The sequence below is a fragment of the Tachyglossus aculeatus genome, chromosome 5 (assembly GCF_015852505.1).
Source record: "Tachyglossus aculeatus isolate mTacAcu1 chromosome 5, mTacAcu1.pri, whole genome shotgun sequence".
NCBI classification, from domain to species: Eukaryota; Metazoa; Chordata; class Mammalia; order Monotremata; family Tachyglossidae; genus Tachyglossus; species Tachyglossus aculeatus.
The window spans coordinates 34,217,301-34,235,761 of record NC_052070.1 but is presented as its reverse complement, the minus strand read 5'-3'; the positions used below and the strand labels follow the sequence as shown (position 1 = coordinate 34,235,761).

General features: G+C 49.8%; 1 protein-coding gene across 3 annotated transcripts in view; it reads left to right on the top strand.

Annotated features, from left to right (window-relative positions):
* PHC2 (polyhomeotic homolog 2) overlaps positions 1-18,461 on the top strand; it is a 113,205-nt gene that overhangs the window by 52,686 nt on the left and 42,058 nt on the right. For all 3 annotated transcript variants that reach the window (XM_038747034.1, XM_038747033.1, XM_038747031.1), the window contains 2 exons: positions 4,438-4,787; positions 6,379-6,544. In XM_038747034.1, coding sequence (XP_038602962.1) covers positions 4,438-4,787; positions 6,379-6,544 — 516 coding nt within the window. The remainder of the gene's footprint in view (positions 1-4,437; positions 4,788-6,378; positions 6,545-18,461) is intronic.

Here is an 18,461-nt window from a genome sequence, read left to right as displayed (position 1 = left end):
ATCCCCCCAAGCGCTTAGAACAGCGCTTTGCGCATACTAAGCGCTTAACAAATGCCATCATTATTACTGTTATTACTATAGAGAAGCAGCGTGGCTCAGTGGAAAGAGCCCGGGCTCTGGAGTCAGAGGTCATGGGTTCGAATCCCGGCTGCACCACATGTCTGCTGTGTGACCTTGGGCAAGTCACTTAACTTCTCTGAGCCTCAGTGACCTCACCTGTAAAACGGGGATTAAGACTGTGAGCCCCACGTGGGACAATCTGATCACCTTGTATCCCCCCAAGTGCTTAGAACAGCGCTTTGCACATACTAAGCGCTTAACAAATGCCATCATTATTACTATTATTTCTATAGAGAAGCAGTGTGGCTCAGTGGAAAGAGCCTGGGCTTTGGAGTCAGAGGTCATGGGTTCAAATCCCAGCTGCACCACATGTCTGCTGTGTGACCTTGGGCAAGTCACTTCTCTGAGCCTCAGTGGCCTCACCTGTAAAACGGGGATTAAGACTGTGAGCCCCACGTGGGACAATCTGATCACCTTGTATCCCCCCAAGTGCTTAGAACAGCGCTTTGCACATACTAAGCGCTTAACAAATGCCATCATTATTACTATTATTACTATAGAGAAGCGGCGTGGCTCAGTGGAAAGAGCCCGGGCTTTGGAGTCAGGGGTCACGGGCCACCACATGTCTGCTGTGTGACCTTGGGCAAGTCACTTCACTTCTCTGAGCCTCAGTGACCTCACCTGTAAAACGGGGATTAAGACTGTGAGCCCCACGTGGGACAACCTGATCACTTTGTATCCCCCCAAGCGCTTGGAACAGTGCTTTGCACATACTAAGCGCTTAACAAATGCCATCATTATTACTATTATTATTACTATTATTATTGGGTCTCTTGGTTTAAGGCAGCAGCAGTGTTGTCCAAGGTCGCACCTCCTCTGGACTCCTACTTCAGGCAGAAGTTCGCCCCTCTGCCTTAACTTCTTTGACGACTTCCCCTCCCCTGCTTCAGGTGGCCGATTCTGGGGGACACCCAAGTGAAATTCTGGGTGGGCCGTGTGTCACCCGTCGTCCGGGGACGGGTTCGTTCAGTGATCGACGAGGCGAGAGAGAGAGAGAGAGGCCGGGGACGGAAAGCCTAAGTTTTATATAAAATTTATTCCGCGAGGTGAACTGAATTTACGTAATCATTTAGGCGCAACGGATTGAGCTTCCCTTTTGGGGGGAATATAATCAATTAATCAATCAATCAATCAATCAATCGTATTTATTGAGCGCATACTATGTGCAGAGCACTGTACTAAGCGCTTGGGAAGTACAAATTGGCAACACATAGAGACAGTCCCTACCCAACAGTGGGCTCACAGTCTAAAAGGGGGAGACAGAGAACAGAACCAAACATACCAACAAAATAAAATAAGTAGGATAGAAATGTACAAGTAAAATAAATAAATAAATAAATAAATAAATAGAGTAATAAATATGTACAACCATATCTACATATATACAGGTGCTGTGGGGAAGAGAAGGAGGTAAGATGGGGGGATGGAGAGGGGGACGAGGGGGAGAGGAAGGAAGGGGGTCCGTGTGGGAAGGCCTCCTGGAGGAGTAATTAGCAGTATTAGAGCTTCCCTACACGGGAGGAACACAATCATCTGTTAATCGCGCGTGGGTGAGTTGGTTAGCTCTCACCCATGTGCACTTCCCACTCGGGAAGAATCCACTTACTTTCCCACATGGGAAGGATTCATTCCATTCCCCGCGCACGCGGTGGGAGGCTAGCTCTCCCAGTGTGCGCTCCCTACATGGGAGGAATCCACTCAGAATTCCCGTCAGCAGCGGGATACCTGGGTCCCACCCACGAGCCACTCACCCGTCCCGCGGCCCTCGCCTCAGTGTGTTGGTTCTGGTCGTAGAGCGGGCATCTGGCCTTCTTGGCAGGGAGAGACATGTGGGCTGCTGCTGTGTGTCCTGGTATTCCGACCCCGAAGGTCAGAGGTGACAGGTATTTATCGCCCGTGCCCCTAGCCCATTCCAGCTTCCGACCTCAGTCTATCCAACTTCTGCCCTCCCCGCCTCCTCCATACTTAATTTGATTGGCACGGGGGGCGAGGGACACCTTCTGTATTCCCATCTTGGGCTGTCAATCTAGCAGATTTGGTCGTGGCTGGCCCAGGTGGTCACGAGATAGCTTTTGACCTTGAGATGGCCGGTACCCAAGGGTCACCTCGCGACACCGTGGCCTAGGGTGTAAACTCCCTGTGGGCAGGGCTTCTCTCCTGTGCCCCTGGTGTAATTTCCCAAGGGCTTAACGTCAGCACACCGGACGCGATGCTCAGTAACTACCGTTCCTACTACCCGTCCACTCAGCCGCAAACCCCTGCCTGTATGTGTCTTGAAGGGATACAGTGCTCTGCACACCGTAAGCGCTCAATAAATACGACTGAATGAATGAAAGGGGACACCCGTGTCTGGCTGGGTCACGCTGTACCCGCACTAGTGGAACGGGGCATGGGGCAGCCGTGACCAGACAGCACCCAGGAAGGGGTTAAAGCAGGATGCGTCGACGCTACTACAGTGAACAGTAGCGTCATCATCATCATCGTCATCATCAATCGTATTTATTGAGCGCTTACTGTGTGCGGAGCACTGTACTGAGCGCTTGGGAAGTCCAAGTTGGCAACATACAGAGACAGTCCCTACCCAACAGTGGGCTCACAGTCTAAAAGGGGGAGACGGAGAACAAAACCAAACGTACTAACAAAATAAAATAAATAGGATAGATATGGACAAGTAAAATCAATAAATAAATAGAGTAATAAATATGTACAAACATATATACAGGTGCTGTGGGGAAGGGAAGGAGGTAAGATGGGGGGATGGAGAGGGGGACGAGGGGGAGAGGAAGGAAGGGGCTCAGTCTGGGAAGGCCTCCTGGAGGAGGTGAGCTCTCAGCAGGGCCTGGTATTTATTGAGCGCTTACCGTGTGCAGAGCACTGTCCTAAGCACTTGGGAGCGCACAGTTACCACAATAAGCAGACACGGTCCCCACCCACAACAAGCTAAGGGTCCAGATTTACATACATAGCACTCTTATACGTATCTCTAAATTAAATTTGTTCATTTTTATTAATGTCTCCCCCGTAATAATAGTAATAATAATAATGATGATGGCATTTGTTAAGCGCTTACTATGTGCAAAGCACTGTTCTAAGCGCTGGGGAGGATGCAATGCAATCGAGTTGTCCCACGTGTGGCTCACAGTCTTAATCTCCATTTTTGCAGATGAGGTAACTGAGGCTCAGAGAAGTTAAGTGACCTGCCCAAGGTCACACAGCAGACTTGTGGCGGAGCCGGGATTCGAACTCATGACCTCCGACTCCAAAGCCTGGGCTCTTTCCACTGAGCCATGCTGCTTCTCTATGCTTCTGTAGACTGTAAGCCCACTGTGGGCAGGGAATGTGTCTACCAACCTGTTGTATTTTACTCTTTCATCATCATCATCATCATCAATCGTATTTATTGAGCGCTTACTGTGTGCAGAGCACTGTACTAAGTGCTTGGGAAGTACAGGTTGCACTTGTGCTCTAAGTGCTGTGCACACAGTAATTGCTTGATAAATACTATTTATTGATTGATTGATAGTGTAGAGGAAATAGTAGCAGTAGCATTTGGTAAGGGCCCGCTTGGTGTAGTGCACTGTACTAATGATCATAATAATGATGATATTTGTTAAGCATTTACTATGTGTCAAGTGCAGGGGTAGATACAAGATAATCTAGGCACTTGGGGAATAAAGAATAATGAAGTAATAATAATAATAATGAATAATTATGGTATTTAAGTGCTTACTTAAATAAGTTCTTTGCACATGGTAAGCGCTCAACAAATACCATCATCATCATTATTATTATTACTATGTGCCAAGCACCGTTCTAAGCACAGGGGTAGATACAGGATAAGATCAGAGGACATGGGTTCGAATCCCGACTCCACCACGTGTCTGCTGTGTGATCTTGGGCAAGTCACTTAACTTCTCTGGGCCTCAGTTACCTCATCTGGAAAATGGGGATTAAGACTGTGAGCCCCACGTGGGACAACCTGATCACCCTGCATCCTCCCCAGCGCTTAGAACAGTGCTTGGCGCATAGTAAGCGTTTAATAAATGCCAATTAAAAAAAAAATGACACGTTCCCTCCCCACAACGAGCTTCCACCCGAAGCGGGGAGAGAAAGTGAGATGAGATACAGGAGTTGGGGAGGGACCGTCTCTAGATGTTGCCAACTTGGACTTCCCAAGCGTGCTCTGCACACAGCGAGCGCTCCATAAATACGACGGATGGATTGATTGAGCCGGGGGGCGGCGGGAAATCCGGGATCAAGTCGAGGTCGGGGCACGAAAGCTGAGGCACGCTGACTGATCGGGATCTCTTCCTCCAGCCTACGCTCAGCTCCTCCCGCAAGCTCCGCCGAAGCCGCTGCAGCCCCAGTTTGTGATCCAACAACAGCAACAGCAACAACCACCACCATCGCAGCAACAGCCCCTTCCTCGGTCCCAGTTCCAGCCTCAGCCCCAGCTCAGTCCTCCAGCTAACGCCGCTCCACCCGCCCTTCCGCTCCAGTGCCCGGCCGCCGGTCAGCACAAATCCAGCGGCATTCCTCAGGGCCAACCCCTCGCCGCAGAGGCCGGGCCTCCAAACGGGCACCCCGACGGCCCGTCCCCTGGCCCGCCGCGCAGGATCCAGCATAGCTCCGCCGTCATCCTGCAGCTGCAACCCGCCTCGCCTAGGGTGAGTGACCCGGCCCCCGGGGGCTGGTAGGGAAGCCAGCCCCTTGGCCCCATCATCATCAATCTGTGTGCTAAGCGCTTGGGAAGTCCAAGTTGGCAACATAGAGAGACAGTCCCTACCCAACAGTGGGCTCACAGGCCCCGCTGGACTGTGTTCCTATTTATTTTATTTGGTTAGTATGTTTGGTTTGGTTCTCTGTCTCCCCCTTTTAGACTGTGAGCCCACTGTTGGGTAGGGACTGTCTCTGTGTGTTGCCGATTTGTACTTCCCAAGCGCTTAGTACAGTGCTCTGCACATAGTAGGCGCTCAATAAATACGATTGATGATGATGATGATGATGGGAGGGAAGGGGATGCTGAGTCAATTCGCGGTTGTCCCTGAGGCCCTGGACTCTGTGTCTCTGCCAGAGCCTTGCTGCTAGGGAAGCTAGCCCCTTCGCCCCATCATCATCATCATCAATCTGTGTGCAGAGCACTGTACTAAGCGCTTGGGAAGTCCAAGTTGGCAACATATAGAGACAGTCCCTACACAACCTCACAGGCCCCACTGGACTGTGTTCCTGGTGGGAGGGAAGGGGATGTTGAGTCAATTCTTGGTTGCCCCTGAGGCCCCGGACTCTGTGTCTCTGCCAGAGCCTTGCTGCTAGGGAAGCTAGCCCCTTGGCCCCATCATCATCATCGATCTGTGTGCAGAGCACTGTACTAAGCGCTTGGGAAGTCCAAGTTGGCAACATATAGAGACAGTCCCCACCCAGCAGTGGGCTCACAGGCCCCACTGGACTGTGTTCCTGGTGGGAGGGAAGGGGATGTTGAGTCAATTCTTGGTTGTCCCTGAGGCCCTGGACTCTGTGTCTCTGCCAGAGCCTTGCTGCTAGGGAAGCTAGCCCCTTCGCCCCATCATCATTATCATCAATCTGTGTGCAGAGCACTGTACTAAGCGCTTGGGAAGTCCAAGTTGGCAACATATAGAGACAGTCCCCACCCAACAGTGGGCTCACAGGCCCCACTGGACTGTGTTCCTGGTGGGAGGGAAGGGGATATTGAGTCAATTCTCGGTTGTCCCTGAGGCCCTGGACTCTGTGTCTCTGTGAGGACCCAGATCCCAGTGCTACTAAGCGCTTGGGAAGTCCAAGTTGGCAACATATAGAGACGGTCCCCACCCAACAGTGGGCTCACAGGCCCCACTGGACTGTGTTCCTGGTGGGAGGGAAGGGGATGTTGAGTCAATTCTTGTTGTCCCTGAGACCCTGGACTCTGTGTCTCTGTGAGGACCCAGATCCCAGAGCTACTAAGCGCTTGGGAAGTCCAAGTTGGCAACATATAGAGACGGTCCCCACCCAACAGTGGGCTCACAGGCCCCACTGGACTGTGTTCCTGGTGGGAGGGAAGGGGATGTTGAGTCAATTCTGGGTTGTCCCTGAGGCCCTGGACTCTGTATCTCTGCCAGAGCCTCGCTGCCTTGCTCCTGCAGGCTGATTGCTACAGAGCAGGCCACCTCTAACGGACTGGGCCCAGGTTCCACTAAGAAAGTGAGAAAAGTGGCCAAGATGGGGGAGATCCTGAGGGCTTCCCCCGGTCCTGTCTCCTGACAGCCCCAGCCGTGTGCCCCGGATGCCCAGAAGGAGGCTGTGCCCAGGGAGAAGAGCGCGCCTGAGACCCTGACCGCGCCTTCGCCCCTGCGGCCGGCCACCCCGTCTCCCACGCCCGCCAGCCCATCCCAGGCCCGCAACTCCGACTGCAAGCGGCCCCAGGCTCACGGTAGGGGGTTTGGGTGGGTGGGCGGGGAGGGGAGGGGAGCTAACCGGGTTGCTGGCTCCCTGGGCGTTGGGCTTTAGACCCGGAGAAAGGAGAGGGTCAGGGTCAGTGGAGAGGCTGCAGGAAAACTGGGCTGTGGGAGCGGTGGGGCTCGGCCGGAGACCAGGGAAGCTTGGGGGCTGAGGGCAGGGAGAGAGAGAGAGAAAGAAGGGGGGCAGGGCAAATAATCATAATAATGACGGCATTTATTAAGCACTTACTATGTGCAAAGCACTGTTCTCAGCTCTGGGGACGTTGCAAGGTGATCAGGCCGTCCCACGGGGGGCTCACAGTCTTCATCCCCACTTTACAGATGAGATGGCCCAGAGAGGTGAAGTGACTTGCCCAAAGTCCCACAGCTGACAGTTGGCGGAGCCGGGATCTGAACCCATGGCCTCTAATAATAATAATCATGTTGGTGTTTGTTAAGCACTTACTGTGTGCTAAGCACTGTTCTAAGCGCCGGGGAGGTTACAGGGTGATCAGGCTGTCCCAAGGGGGGCTCACAGTCTTAATCCCCATTTTACAGATGAGGGAACTGAGGCACAGAGAAGTGAAGTGGCTTGCCCAAAGTCCCACAGCTGACAGTTGGCGGAGCTGGGATCTGAACCCATGGCCTCTAATAATAATGATCATGTTGGTGTTTGTTAAGCGCTTACTATGTGCTAAGCACTGTTCTAAGCGCTGGGGAGGTTACAGGGTGATCAGGTTGTCCCACGGGGGGGCTCACAGTCTTAATCCCCATTTTATAGACGAGGGAACTGAGGCCCAGAGAAATGAAGTGGCTTGCCCAAAGTCGCACAGCTGACAATTGGCGGAGCCGGGATTTGAACCTATTCATTCATTCATTCAATCGTATTTATTGAGCGCTTACTATGTGCAGAGCACTGTACTAAGCGCTTGGGAAGTACAGGTTGGCAACATAAAGAGACGGTCCCTACCCAACAGTGGGCTCACAGTCCCTCTGACTCCCAAGCCCGGGCTCTTTCCACTGAGCCACGCTGCTTCCTCTCAAATCAGTCAATCAATCAATCGTATTTATTGAGCGCTTACTGTGTGCAGAGCACTGTGCTAAGCGCTTGGGAAGTACAAGTTGGCAACATATAGAGACGGTCCCTACCCAACAGTGGGCTCACAGTCTAGAAGGGAGAGGGAATGAGAGGAACCGTAGGCAAACTGATAAAGGGGGACTCAAAGAGAAGGAATCATCATCATCATCATCAATCGTATTTATTGAGCGCTTACTATGTGCAGAGCACTGTACTAAGCGCTTGGGAAAGACAAATTGGCAACGTATAGAGAGAATCATGAACAAGAGCTAGAGGAGATGGGGAGGGGAGTCAAAAATGAAGACAGAAAGGGAAATGGGGCTCGAAGCCTAGACAGCAGCCCGCAAGAGTGACAGCGGGTCAGGCGGATCATCATTTTAGGTTCGTTATAAGTGTTGAAACTTTGGACCTGTCATTTTACGTACACTCGGCCAATCAAGGGCATTATTACTCTATTTATTTATTTATTTATTTATCTTACTTGTACATATCTATCCTATTTATTTTATTTTGTTGGTATGTTTGGTCTTGTTCTCTGTCTCCCCCTTTTAGACCGTGAGCCCACTGTTGGGTAGGGACTGTCTCTATGTGTTGCCAATTTGTACTTCCCAAGCGCTTAGTCCAGTGCTGTGCACATAGTAAGCGCTCAATAAATACGATTGATGATGATGATGATGCCCTGAAACAGCGAGGATTGGCCCAGTTACCCCCGGGCAGGGAATGTGTCTGCTTATTCTCTCAAGCGCTTAGAATAGTGCTTTGCACATAGTAAGCACTCAATAAGTGCCGTTGGTCGATAGGTCGGAAGGAGGAGAATTTGGTGTGAATATTACGTTGCCAACTTGTACTTCCCGAGTGCTTAGTACAGTGCTCTGCACGCAGTAAGTGCTCAGTAAATACGATTGAATGAATGAATGAATGAATTTGAAAATGTGCAGTTGGGACCTGGCTGAGCAAGCCGGGCTCGCCACGACTGTGAGCCCACTGTTGGGTAGGGACCGTCTCTATCTGTTGCCAACTTGGACTTCCCACGCGCTTAGTACAGTGCTCTGCATGCAGTAAGTGATCAGTAAATACGATTGAATGAATGAATGAATGAATGAATTCGAAAATGTGCAGTTGGGACCTGGCTGAGCAAGCCGGGCTCGCCACGACAGTGAGCCCACTGTTGGGTAGGGACCGTCTCTATATGTTGCCAACTTGGACTTCCCAAGCGCTTAGTACAGTGCTCTGCACGCAGTAAGTGATCAGTAAATACGATTGAATGAATGAATGAATGAATGAATTTGAAAATGTGCAGTTGGGACCTGGCTGAGCAAGCCGGGCTCGCCACGACTGTGAGCCCACTGTTGGGTAGGGACCGTCTCTATATGTTGCCAACTTGGACTTCCCAAGCGCTTAGTACAGTGCTCTGCACACAGTAAGCGCTCAATAAATACGATTGATTGATTGACTCCGGGGGAAACCGATGGCTGTGACCAAAGCGGGAGGGATACAAGGCAGTGGAGGGGAGAGACTGTTGAACTCCGCAGGGGTCTGGGGCGGTTCATCCGGCCACAGAAAGGTGAGCCTCCTGTGTGACCCTGACTGCCCTCACCCTCCTGTTTGAGCCTCCTTAAGCTTCCCGCTGGCGATTCATTCGCTCAGTCGTATTTACTGAGCTCTTACTGTGCACGGAGCACTGTACTAAGCGCTTGATACGGCTGCAAGTCCGAGGAGCGCCCCAAAATGATGGCCCTTGCAGGACACCAGCCGGACGTTCCACCAGCCTTAGGAGTCAGATCAGATCTGGCTGGGTGATGGACCAGATATTCATTCAATCATATTTATTGAGCACTTACTGTGTGCAGAGCACTGTACTAAGCGCTTGGGAAGTACAAGTTGGCAACATAGAGAGATGGTCCCTACCCAACAACGGGCAGATATGGGGCCCATGCGCCTCGGGCTCAGCCCAGGTCGGCTTGGATCATCATCATCATCGTCATCAATCGTATTTATTGAGCGCTTACTATGTGCAGAGCACTGGACTAAGCGCTTGGGAAGTACAAATTGGCAACATATAGAGACAGTCCCTACCCAACAGTGGGCTCACAGTCTTGGATGGCCCCGAGAATTTCAACCAAGCAGGGCCGTGAGGGGCTGGGATAAGGCGAGAGTCTGGTTCAAGATCAGTAGCGATAGTATTTCGTAAGCACGTGATGATGATGATGATGATGGCATTTGTTAAGCGCTTACTATGTGCAGAGCACTGTTCTAAGCGCTGGGGAGGACACAAGATGATCAGGTTGTCCCACGCGGGGCTCACCATCTTAGTCCCCATTTTACAGATGATGAGGTAACTGAGGCCCAGAGGAGTTGAGTGACTTTCCCAAGGTCACACAGCTGACAGTTGGCGGAGCTGGGATTTGAACCCATGACCTCTGACTCCCAAGCCCCATTTGTTAAGCGCTTACTATGTGCAGAGCACTGTTCTAAGCGCTGGGGAGGATACAAGATGATCAGGTTGTCCCACGCAGGGCTCACCGTCTTAATCCCCATTTTACATATGATGAGGTAACTGAGGCCCAGAGGAGTTAAGTGACTTGCCCAAGGTCACACAGCTGACAGTTGGCGGAGCTGGGATTTGAACCCATGACCTCTGACTCCCAAGCCCCATTTGTTAAGCGCTTACTATGTGCAGAGCAGTGTTCTAAGCGCTGGGGAGGACACAAGATGATCAGGTTGTCCCACGCGGGGCTCACCATCTTAATCCCCATTTTACAGATGATGAGGTAACTGAGGCCCAGAGGAGTTAAGTGACTTTCCCAAGGTCACACAGCTGACAGTTGGAGGAGCTGGGATTTGAGCCCATGACCTCTGACTCCCAAGCCTGGGCTCTTTCCATTGAGCCACGCCGCTTCTCCGCCGTGCCACGCTAAGTGGTGGGAGTACAGCGCTTAGAACAGTGCTTTGCACGTAGTAAGCGCTTAATAAATGCCATCATTATCATTATTATTATTATTATTATTATTATTATTATTATTATTACCACCCAAGGGACTCCTGTTTGGGCGATGCAGGGAGGGTGGGAGAGGACTGGTGCAGTGGGACATGCCATCTGGATTCAGTCATTCAATCCTATTTATTAAGCGCTTATTGCGTGTACAGCACTATACTAAGCGCTTGGGAAAGTACAGCACAACCATAAACAGTGACATTCCCTGCCCGCAGTGAGCTCACAGTCTAAAGGTGTTGATGCCCAGAGTATGAATGCATAAGCTGATTGCCTGGTACAGATGCCAACAGGTTTTAGCAAATATCCATGCTGCCTAAGTCGCAACCTTAAGCCTCCTCTCTCCTCCCCTCCCTGGTTCAAGTCCCTCCTGAACTTTCCTTCCTCCCTTCCCTTTCTACTTCCCATGGATAAGCTCTGGGTCACCTCCTGCCGTTGCCTGTTCCCACCAACAGTGCTGGGAAGGGAGAGGGAACGAGGAAAGAGGGAGGAAAGTGCGAGAGAGTATCGAGGGCAGGGGACTGGATGATTGGGGACAAGAGGGAGGGGGAGAAGAGAAAGAGGGAAGAAAAAAGAGGGGCAGCAAGGAGAAGAGTCGTGGGAAAGTACATCTCCAGCCTTGATTCCCTGCCTTTCATTCATTCATTCATTCAGTCGTATTTATTGAGCGCTTACTGTGTGCTGAACACTGTACTAAGCGCTTGGGAAGTACAAGTTGGCAACATATAGAGACAGTCCCTACCCAACGGTGGGATCATAGTCTAGAAGAGGGAGACAGAGAACAAACCAAAACATGCCCCTTCCTTCCTCTCCCCCTCGTCCCCCTCTCCATCCCCCCCATCTTACCTCCTTCCCTTCCCCACAGCACCTGTATACATGTATATATGTTTGTACATATTTATTACTCTATTTATTTATTTTACTTGTACATATCTATTCTATTTATTTTATTTTGTTAGTATGTTTGGTTTTGTTCTCTGTCTCCCCCTTTTAGACTGGGAGCCCACTGTTGGGTAGGGACTGTCTCTATATGTTGCCAACTTGGACTTCCCAAGCTCTTAGTCCAGTGCTCTGCACACAGTAAGCGCTCAATAAATACGATTGATTGATTGATATTAACAAAAGTCCCAAGGACACTCTCGAGTATCAGGACCTGGATATCCCACTGCCACCTCAAATTGAACCCCTCACCTCTTTCAAACTTCTCTATCCCTGCTAGTGTCCCCTCCCCTCCCCGCTCCCATATCCCTAATGGAGAAAGCTCGGACTTCTCCCTCCCTCCCTCCTCACTTCCAATCCATTTCCAACTCGGGGAAATTCATCCTCAGCGAGATTTCACAGATCACCACTTCATCTCCTAGGCACAGCCCTAGTGCAAATCCTAGCCACTTCACATCTGGGTTGCTGCCAGCCTCCTTCATCTGGACTCCATCTCTTTCTGGCCAATCTCTCCTGCGGCTGGCAAGAAGAATCAGTGAGCGTCCGTTGGACCATATGACTTCCCTGCTCGGGGTCTGGAGCCTATAGGGGCTATCAGTTGCTGCTCGTGTCAGGTTAAAATACCTAACCATATGTTATTGGCCTCCCTTACCTAAATGCCTTCATCTCCTGCAACTTTCCTTCTGTTGCTCTCCTCTCCAGCCAACCATTGTTCATACCGTGTGCTCCTTCCTTCTCTGACCATCTGGCTCCAATCCCTCTGACCCCTTCAGGAATCCCCTTTTCCATATTCATTCATTCAGTCGTATTTACTGAGCGCTTACTGTGTGCAGAGCACTGTACTAGGCACTTGGGAAGTACAAGTAGGCAACATATGTTGCCAATTTGTACTTCCCAAGCGCTTAGTACAGTGCTCTGCACATAGTAAGCGCTCAATAAATACGATTGATGATGATGATGATCTAGAGATGGTCCCTACCCAACAGTGGGCTCACAGTCTAGAAGGGGGAGACAGACAACAAAACCAAACATATTAACAAAATAAAATAAATAGAATAGATATGTACAAGTAAAATAAATAAATAAATAGAGTAATAAATATGTACAATCATATATACATATATACAGGTGAAGTGGGGAAGGGAAGGAAGCAAGACGAGGGGGATGGAGAGGGGGGCGAGAGGGAGAGGAAGGAGGGGGCTCAGTCTGGGAAGGCCTCCTGGAGGAGGTGAGCTCTCAGGAGGGCTTTGAAGGGAGGATGTGCGGAGGGAGGGCATTCCAGGCCAGGGGGAGGATGTGGGCCGGGGGTCGACGGCAGGACAGGGGAGAACGAGGCCCGGTGAGGAGATTAGTGGCAGAGGAGCAGAGGGTGCGGGCTGGGCTCAAGAAGGACAGAAGGGAGGGGAGGGAGGAGGGGGAAATCACTTTACCTGACCAGGAATCGAACCCGGGCTGCGGCGGTGAGAGCGCCGAATCCTATGTCCATCTGGGTAGACGTCTTTTTTATGGTATTTGTTAAGCTCTTATGAAGGGTCAAACACTGTTCTAAACATTGGAGTAGATAGAGGTTAATTAGGTTGGACGCAGTCCCTCTCCGACATGGGGCTCACAGTCTAAGTAGGAGGGAGAACAGGAGAACCGAAGCACAGAGAAGTCGTCATCATCATCATCAATCATATTTATTGAGCGCTTACTGTGTACAGAGCACTGTACTAAGCGCTTGGGAAGTACAGGTTTGCAACACATAGAGACAGTCCCTACCCAACAGTGGGTTCACAGTCTAAAAGGGGGAGACAGAGAACAAAACCAAACATACTAACAAAATAAAATAAGTAGAATAGATATGTACAAGTAAAATAAATAGAGTAATAAATATGTACAAACATATATACAGGAGCTGTGGGGAAGGGAAGGAGGTAAGATGGGGGGGATGGAGAGGGGGACGAGGGGGAGAGGAAGGAAGGGGCTCAGTGTGGGAAGGCCTCCTGGAGGAGGGGAGCTCTCAGTAGGGCCTTGAAGGGAGGAAGAGAGCTAGCTTGACAGATGGGCAGAGGGAGGCCATTCCAGGCCCGGGGGAGGACGTGGGCCGGGGGTCGACGGCGAGAACGAGGCCTAACGGTGAGGAGATTAGCGGTGGCAGAGGAGCGGAGGGTGCGGGCTGGGCTGGAGAAGGAGAGAAGGGAGGTGAGGGAGGAGGGGGCGAGGGGATGGATGGACAGCCTTGAAGCCCAGGGTGAGGAGTTTCTGCCTGATGCGCAGATTGATTGGTAGCCACTGGAGATTTTTGAGGAGGGGAGTAATATGCCCAGAGTGTTTCTGGACATGCCTAGTGACTTGCCTAAGGTCACATAGCAGTAGCATTAGCAGAACCAGAATTAGAACCCAGATCTTTTGACTCCCAGAACCATGCTCTTTCCAGTAGGCCAGGCGGCTCCTCGTGTAAGTTCTGCTGTTTTCGTTCTTATGCTTCTTTCACGCATATTTGTTCGTCATGGGTGTTTTTTGTTCTCTTCATTTGCTTCTGCCCTATCTCCCCAAGTTGAGGTTGAGCTTCTTGAGGACAAGGCTGACGTTTCCTCCTTCCCCTGTCCTTGCCCACAGCGCCCAGTGTGGGTTCCTGCCCGTATTGGACTCAGGACAGATGGAGGACTGAGTGACTCTATTTATTTATTTATTCTACTTGTACATATCTATTCTATTTATTTTATTTTGCTAGTATGTTTGGTTTTGTTCTCTGTCTTCCCCTTTTAGACTGTGAGCCCACCGTTGGGTAGGGACTGTCTCTATATGTTGCCAATTTGTACTTCCCAAGCGCTTAGTCCAGTGCTCTGCACATAGTAAGCGCTCAATAAATACGATTGATGATGATGATGATGAAGAAAAGGAAAAGAAAGAGATATGAGCTGGGGAAAAGAGAAGAGAGGAAAAATCAGGGATGGGATTGAGGGGTTAAAGGACTGAGATGGGAAAGTGGAGGGGCTGGGGATGGTGAAAGGGGAGAGAAATGAGAAATTTGGGATGAGATGGAAAGAAGCAAAGGGATAAAGGAGGAAGCTGGGGAAAAAAAGAGGGCAAAGAGAATGGGGACAAAGGAAAAGGAGGACAGACGGAGAAGGGATTGAGGCTGCAGAGAGGCAGGGCCGCAGCTACTCGGTCTGAGCCCTCAGGAGGCTGAGGAGCGAGGGGCCGAAGGTTGAGGAGAGATCGGTTCTCTTTGGGTCTGCTGGGTCCAGGTTGAGGGTACATAATAATAATAATAATAATAATAATTATAATGGCATTTGTTAAGCGCTTACTATGTGCAAAGCATCATCATCATCATCAATCGTATTTATTGAGCACTTACTGTGTGCAGAGCACTGTACTAAGCGCTTGGGAAGTACAAGTTGGCAACATATAGAGACAGTCCCTACCCAACAGTGGGCTCACTGTCTAAAAGGGGGAGACAGAGAACAAAGCCAAACATACTAACAAAATAAAATAAATAGCACTGTTCTAAGGTACATGTGGGCAGTGTTCCCAATGCTTTGCTATTTTGGGTTGGTCGGGGTAGGTTTATAGCTATGGTTTTTGGCTGGCTGACAGATGTAGAGGTCAGTTTTGGAGGTGACTCCCTCTTGGGAGGCAAAGGTGAAGGGGCAGAGCTAGAGGAACTGGCTCCAACCCATCCCTTGGGGAGAAACTATGGGAACCTCATGAACTCTGAGGGGTCAATGAGGTGGGTTGAGTGTGCTGCCCAACTGCTTCTCTCTCTTTTTTTTTTTTAATGGCATTTATTAAGCGCTTACTATTTGCCAAGCACTGTTCTAAGCACTGGGGAGGCTACAAGATTATCAGGTTGTCCCTCATGGGGCTCACAGTCTCAGTCCCCATTTTACAGATGAGGTAACTGAGGCCCAGAGAAGTGAGGTGACTTGCCCAAAGTCACACAGCTGACAATTGGCGGAGCCGGGATTTGAACCCATGACCTCTGATTCCAAAGCCCGGGCTCTTTCCTACCGAGCCACGCTGCTTCTCTTCTCCTCCTCCCGAGCCGTTCCCTCCCCCTGCCCAGTGGACCCGGAGACACTGTGAGGGATCCAGAGGGAGAGGATGAAAAGGAGTGTGGAGGGGGGTTTGGGTGGTCGTGGAGTGGAATGGAAAGTTATGGACAAATAATAATAATAATGGCATTTATTAAGCGCTTACTATGTACTGTTCCAAGCGCTGGGGAGGTTACAAGGTGATCAGGTTGTCCCACGTGGGGCTCACAGTCTTCATCCCCATTTTACAGATGAGGTAACTGAGACATGGAGAAGTGGCTTGCCCAAAGTCACACAGCTGACAATTGGCGGAGCTGGGATTTGAACCCATAACCTCTGACTCCAAAGCCCGGGCTCTTTCCACCGAGCCACGCTGCTTCTCACTGTGCTTCTCCCCCAGCACAGGTAAAGAAGGAAACTCACAGGGACCACAATCTCTTGTCTCTACCCTGCTAGACTCATTCCTGAACAGAGAAATGGTCCTGAGGAGGGACATGGACAATGTAGGAGGCCCAGCGCTTAGAACAGTGCTTTGCACATAGTAAGCGCTTAACAAATGCCATCATTATTACTATTAATATTATTATTATAATATATTATAATTAATATTATATAATTAATATAATATATAATATATTGATACAATTAATAATTTAATTAATAATATATAATATAATATAATATAATATAATATAATTATATTATAATTAGTATTATATTATTATTATTAATAGTAATAATGATGGTATTTGTTAAGCGCTTACTATGTGCAAAGCACTATTCTAAGTACTGGGGAGGATGCAAGGTGAGCAGGTTGTCCCACTTGGGGCTCAGTCTTCATCCCCATTTTACAGATGACTATTTATTTATTTTACTTGTACATATTTATTCTACTTATTTTATTTTGTTAATATGTTTTGTTTCGTTCTCTGTCTCCCCCTCCTAGACTGTGAGCCCGCTGTTGGGTAGGGACCGTCTCTAGATGTTGCCAACTTGTCCTTCCCAAGCGCTTAGTCCAGTGCTGTGCACACAGTAAGCGCTCAATAAATACAATTGAAGGAGTGAATGAATGAGGCCCAGAGAAGTGAAGTGACTTGCCCAAAGTCACACAGCTGACAATTGGCAGAGCGGGGATTTGAACCCATGACCTCCGCCTCCCAAGCCCATGCTCGTTCCACTGAGCCACGCTGCTTCTCTGCTGAGCGCTTACTATGGGCAGAGCCCTGTACTGAGCACTTGGGAGAGTACAATATTATAATAATAATAATGGCATTTGTTAAGCGCTTACTGTGTGCAAAGCACTGTTCTAAGCACTGGGGGGGATACAAGGTGATCAGGTTGCCCGCGTGGGGCTCACAGTCATCATCCCCATTTTACAGATGAGGGAACTGAGGCTCCGAGAAGGTACGTGACTTGCCCAAGGTCACACAGCAGGCACGTTGGTGGAGTCAGGATTCGAACCCATGATCTCTGACTCCAAAGCCCGGGCTCTTTCCACTGAGCCATGCTGCCTCTCTATAATATAACAATCAATCAGTCAATCGTATTTATTGAGCGCTCACTGTGTGCAGAGCACTGGACTAGGCGCTTGGTAAGTACAAGCTGGCAACATTTTTAGACTGTGAGCCCAATGTTGGGTAGGGACTGTCTCTATATGTTGCCAATTTGTACTTCCCAAGCGCTTAGTACAGTGCTCTGCACATAGTAAGCGCTCAATAAATATGATTGATTGATATCGAGACAGTCCCTACCCAACAGCGGGCTCCCAGTCTAGAAGGGGGAGACAGAGAACAAAACCAAACATACTAACAAAAGAAAATAAATAGAATAGATAGGTAGAAGTAAAATAAATAAATAACCGAATTAGCAGACACACTCCCGGCTCATAGCAAGCTTACAAGTCTAGAGGATCTGTCCCACACCCGGCCTGTCCTAGAGGAGACCCCACACCGCTGCAGAGAATCCAGCCTCTCCCGGGGTTCGTGTCCACCCTCCCTGCTCTGGGGATCATCATCAATCGTATTTATTGAGCGCTTACTATGTGCAGAGCACTGTACTAAGCGCTTGGGAAGTACAAATTGGCAACATCTAGAGACAGTCCCTACCCAACAGTGGGCTCACAGTCTAAAAGGGGGAGACAGAGAACAAAACCAAACATACTAACAAAATAAAATAAATAGAATAGATAAGTACAAGTAAAATAAATAAATAGAGTAATAAATATGTACAAACATATATACGTATATACAGGTGCTGTGGGGAAGGGAAGGAGGTAAGATGGGGGGAGGGAGAGGGGGATGAGGGGGAGAGGAAGGAAGGGGCTCAGTCTGGGAAGGCCTCCTGGAGGAGGTGAGCTCTCAGCAGGGCCTTGGGGATTCGATTGATTGATTGATTGATTGATTGGGGGGACCCTGGCTAGAAGGGAGATGATCCAGGATGGTTGTCGGGGCCCCCCTTCCCTCCCGCACGCCTGAAATGACTCAATCCTTTGCCCCTCCTGCAGTGTGGTAAGGTCGAGGGGAATTCCCAGAGGTGGGTGTCTGCAGCTGTACAGTGAGGCCCTGGTAAAGGCCCGTGGTGAAATGCCTAGACAGGGGCAGGGAGAAATGTTGGGGTGCCAATGGGAATCGATCAATCAGTCGTATTTATTGAGCGCTTACTGTGTGCAGAGCACTGGACTAAGCGCTTGGGAAGTACAAGTTGGCAACATATAGAGATGGTCCCTACCCAACAGTTTAGGGGAGGTTGGTGGGGGAAGGGCAGTGCTTCTCCTCCCCTCTCGCTTGCTGGCTAATAATAATAATAATTATGGCATTTATTAAGCACTTACTATGTGCAAAGCACTGTTCTAAGTGCTGGGGAGGTTACAAGGTGTTAAG